The sequence below is a fragment of the Gavialis gangeticus genome, unplaced genomic scaffold (assembly GCF_001723915.1).
Source record: "Gavialis gangeticus isolate Ggan-Ray unplaced genomic scaffold, GavGan_comp1, whole genome shotgun sequence".
NCBI classification, from domain to species: domain Eukaryota; kingdom Metazoa; phylum Chordata; order Crocodylia; family Gavialidae; genus Gavialis; species Gavialis gangeticus.
Window position 1 is genome coordinate 52062775 of NW_017729031.1, and position 5084 is coordinate 52067858.

General features: G+C 39.8%; 1 protein-coding gene across 1 annotated transcript in view; it reads left to right on the forward strand.

Annotated features, from left to right (window-relative positions):
- LOC109301608 (retinol dehydrogenase 7-like) overlaps positions 1-5084 on the forward strand; it is an 18540-nt gene that overhangs the window by 6760 nt on the left and 6696 nt on the right. The window contains exons 2-4 of the mRNA XM_019522842.1: positions 1740-1992; positions 3211-3213; positions 3938-4098. Coding sequence (XP_019378387.1) covers positions 1740-1992; positions 3211-3213; positions 3938-4098 — 417 coding nt within the window. The remainder of the gene's footprint in view (positions 1-1739; positions 1993-3210; positions 3214-3937; positions 4099-5084) is intronic.

A 5084-nucleotide genomic window follows, 5' to 3' on the forward strand; every position in this document is an offset into this window, starting at 1 on the left:
TTTCAGATTATTTAAATTTGAAAAACATGCATGACATTCCACAATCATCTAAAAACACTGTGGGTTTATGACACCTCCCATAATTAGTGCAGAGGAATATTCCTTGTACTGATTAAGACTGTTCATACTTCAGGTCTAGAGATCTACCTTAGGAGTTGATTTAGTACCTATCACTGTATTTCCCATTACCCCAAATGCAATTTCCACCGGGCTTCCCTCTCTCAATCTGGAACATAGCTTGTAGGAATATTCATTGGAACCAATGAGAACACAACTAACCTTTTTTGGCCGTAAAAATTAGCCAGCCAATTAGAAATACCTAAGAGTAAGAGCTTGCTTACTCTTCCTTTGGGAAAGGAAAGGGGTGGTTTTGTCTGTGTGAAAGAGACTGTAAGAGTCATGTAAAGATCACATTGACACTAACAGCCCAATGGCACTTGCCCACATCAGTCATTCTAACTGGTTTCCTACAGCTATTACTACAGGGGTGCTACTTCATGCTAGAGAACACTGCTGATATTGAGTGTATCAGTGAGCTCACTGATGTGAAAGAGGTAAGGCACGTGCTCCTGAGTACCCAGGAGGAGAGTGTCTAAAATATTATTTGACTGTTGCTATTGGCAGAAAATAGGAAAAAGCCATTTTTGGTTCCCAGACCACAGAATGTATTCTGCTGTGACAAGGGCTCCTCCTTTCTTAACCTCACATTAGCATTTGAAAGCAAACGCTGAGTGCAGGGTTGTTATTGTGCGTAGGACAAAGACAAAGAAGGAACAGAGCATAGTATGTGCAGTTGAAGCAGACACCCAGAAAATAACAGCGCAGATCAATGAGAACCAACAGCAAATGAACATGTTTTACTAATAGGGTTTTCTCCCTTTATTTTAAATAAATTATTAATTTATATTTTTATATAATTATTTGCTGACTTTTTAGTACATGTATTATAAGGGTCAAGCTAAGTACTGCTCTGAGGGAATTGTGAAAGACAACCAAGAATGCCTCCCCTCAGGGACTTTGCTCCACCTACCATTCGTGACGAGCACCGTGTTCTCAGCCCCATCTTCATGGGAGAGGCAACTGCACTCACATGCCCCTGTAGCCGTCTCTGCCAAGGAATCAGCCAGTGAATAAATAAGTCAGCTGCACTATTTTCTCCCTCTTGAAGTAGGCTGCCCTGAGCAGGATTCTGTAAACATGTTAATAATATGACACTTGTGTATTACTGTTTATCTGTCATTCTCAAAGTCCTTTACAAAAGCTAGATAAATATTTTAATGCCCATTTGACAGTTAAAATAACAGAGATATGTTAGGTCAACATATTCAGAAATAACCATTGATATAATCCCAACTGAAATCATTTCTCCATGAACTCTTTACCTGCTATTGGCTTAATATAATTTTTTGAGGCCTTAGGAAGGTGAAAGAAAGCTTGTCAGCTGTAATATATATTCAGGTACTTAGGGAAAACTATCCAGCTACATCCACCTTGTTAAACTGCAAAACTCCTTCTCTGAACTTTTGGGGGGGTGAGGGGCAGGGTAGTGATCAATTTTGTTGGACCAACTGTATGGTTACAATAAGGGCAGACAAGCTTTTGAATGCAAGACATGCTTCATCAGATCTCAGTGCAAACTGTAGCGTTCCATCCCCACAAGCTGGATCTCCAAACCCACTCATTGGTGTGATATTGCCATACATTAGAAGCCATATTTTTGGAGTTCTCCTAAATGCTCGTTGGTTTGGTAAACAATGCTGGAAGAGCAACACCTGTGGCACCCACTGACTGGATGCAGATAGAAGATTCCCATACCATTCTCGATGTCAATCTGATGGGTCTAATTGAAATCATCCTGAAGCTTCTTTCACTTTTGAAAAAGGCCAAAGGAAGAGTAATCAATATAGCCAGTGTAATGGGCCACATGGCATTTTTAGGTGGTGGCTACTGCTTATCAAAGTGGGGTGTGGAAGCCTTCTCTGACATCTTATGGTGAGTTCACATGATTTTGAATCTGGGACTGGATTCCAGATGCTTTACACTTCACAGGTGTCAACATCTGAATTTGTGGTTCAATCCACAAGAGGTTAAAGAAAAGCTCTGAAATCCTGGATCTGATCCAAATTTTGGTTCCTTCCTTCAGAGCTTAAATTTGGCCACATCTGGGAGAAGTAATTTGGAGCATAATTCCTTCCTTGTTCTCATTTCTTAACAGCCAAAGTCTTTTTGTATAAACACATAGGAGATGCAGCTTTGACTCCAATATTTAGGGTCAAAATCTGGCATATTTAACACCTTAGATCTCCTGCTGTAGTAGCTCTAGTAAAAGGCGAAAAATGTATACGATCTGAAGAGAAAGCAGAGTTACTACACTCCTGACTTAACAGTACTTAGTATACATGGAAGGGCAGAAGTCTAGGCAAAAAAATCAGAAGAAAATTACGGTAGTGTTGAAGTGATATTGTTGGAATAATGGTCCAGGAAATATGGAAGAGGGAAGAGTTTTGTGGGCCATCAGTGGTTACCGTGATATGCCAAAAAGTTTGTCTAAATCTAATCTCAACCATACAGTTGGGCTAATAAAAGATGCTCACCCACAAAAACTCTTGCCTGTAGAAGAAAATTATGTCACTAAAACTATTATCAAATCCACTATATTCAGAAACCATTCCAGTTACCTGGGACTTTACTGCTTTCTTAAAAAAAATCTGATGATAAATTAACCAAGAAACTATCCTTTCATTTATTTTGCTTAGCCATTTTTGAAAGTGTCAGTAGACTGCTCTTCACTTGCACATATAATTCCTTTTGATATGAATGCACTGGCAATTCCATCAGGCAATATATAGTATTTAACTATATTTTATAACTGGCTCAAGTTCTCTTCTTCATCATTTCTGACTATTTTCCTGTAAGGATACCTGCAGGGATTTGGTCCCTAACTATTTCAAGATAAAATGGTTGCTCTGTGGGTTATGAATAGCTTCAACCAAACCTGTCTTGCTTCTAAGCTCTGCTGTTGCCAATTTTATCTTTGGCCCATTTTTTCCTGCACTAACTGTCCACAATAATCTAAACCCAGGTGATTCTCAGGAGTAATTAGGCACCTTAGTCAAAGACACTTGAACGCAACTCCTGTATATTAAACTGAAGGGGAACAGATCCTCATTGAAGACAATAGCACATGCAACCACCAGAGGTATGGTTCAGGAGGTTGAGATGCTTCTCAATAGGCAGGTATAATTTCTGTTGAAGCCAACTGCGAGCAATTGTGAACTTTCATATAAAGGAGCATATACTCCAGGGACCAAATTAACAGCTAGTGTAAATGAGTTTTATTCCACTGTGTTCTTTGAAAAGCACCTGCCTGAGCCAACTCTAAATCTGGCCTCCAGAGGATGCCCCAGGGGCAAAGATACAATTTTCATGCTGATGAAGCTGCCTTGTAATTCAAAATATATATTCTAAACATCTGCTCTTTCCCATCATATTCCAGAAATTAAATTAACCTGCATCATAGGAACATTTAATTAATGAAACCGACAGAGCTTAGGCTTCTAATCAAGTCAAATAAATTTGTGCAGTTGTGTTTTGTTTTCAGATAGATATGGGCGTAGATCCGATCTCTGTTCCCTAAGCAAACCCACGTGGAAAAGACATTACCATATCTGTTGCTGCATTCAAAGTTCCTTGTAACTAAATTGTCTGCTTCATGTTGCAGTGAGTATTTTCCTGCAATAGGTTTTAGAAGAAAGCAAATACTCTTTTCTGCAATAATTTGGACGTTTGAGATATTTATTTTGGCATAACTAAAAATAACATGTCTATATTTCCATTTAGATGTTCTAAAACTACAGGCTCTCACAATGGTTATAAAGAACACATAATTGTTGCAAGTTCTAGGATGAAAAAAGAAATTTTATTTCCTTTCTGGGAGAGACATGCAGCATTTTGGAGTAGAAGTGAGCATTATTGAACCTGGGTTCTTTAAGACTGGTGTGACTAGCTTAGAGGTTATTGAAAAAGATCTATTAAAACTTTGGAATCGGCTGTCTTCAGAAGTCAGAGAATACTATGGAGACAAGTACTTTGTTAAGTGTAAGTACAAATACATAATATAACATTTTTTGCATTTATTCATTTGTTTATATGCTGTCCTTCCAACAAAGGCTCAGGGTGGCTTAACAATAATGGAACAAAATGTGTAGCATAAATGTTTTTACTGGACTTTGTAACCCTAGTAATGGACAACCTTTGAAGTATACCTCTCCTCTTGGGTGAAGGACCCATTCTGTTGGTACACTCTACAATGATGGAAGGAGGTTACTTGCTGTTACTTCTAGGACAGCCAGTGTCTGGGCCAGTTTACATACAACTCATAGGTATTTTTTCTTTTAAACTTTTATGCCATCCTTGTGCAGGTGGTAAAGAAAGGTTTATACACATCCATTCATCTCCAAGGTTCTGATCAGCAGAACTGCCCCAGGAAGTGAGCAAATTACTAGTTTTGTCTTTTATCACCATTAACACCTGCATGCTCCTTGACAGTAGGAAGTTTTAAAAATTCATTAGCTTCCAGGATAGTCTACATTTAACCAGACAAGTCTTCATAACATATCCCTATGCCCCACAGCACAGTGCCTTTTCTCTGGGAAGCATTTCCTGTGCTATTCCTGTGCTATACATTATTTCTAGACTTGTGTGAAGTGGCAGATATTCACCTTAGATTTGGATCCAGCCGATTCAGAGAACAGTGATTTGATTTGGAGATTTGAATCACTGTCCTGATTCAATTTGGCCAAATCAGATCTGAAAGATTTGACACTGTTTTGGAGATTCGGCCATAGACTAAATAGGTAGCTGACACAGCTGCCTCCAGCTAGTAAGTCTGTTGGGGTTGGAGGAGGAAAGGGGCATGGGGGAGGGATTGGGGCCTGATGTGGGTGCAGCAGCGCTGGGAGAAGGGGATCTGCCCTGCAGGCACTTGCCCCTTCTGCCCAGAGAGAGTAACATGCCCCCCTGCCCTGGCTGGGCAGCTTGTCCCAGCCCCAATCCCTCCCTCCCTCCCCCATGCCCCTTCCCTC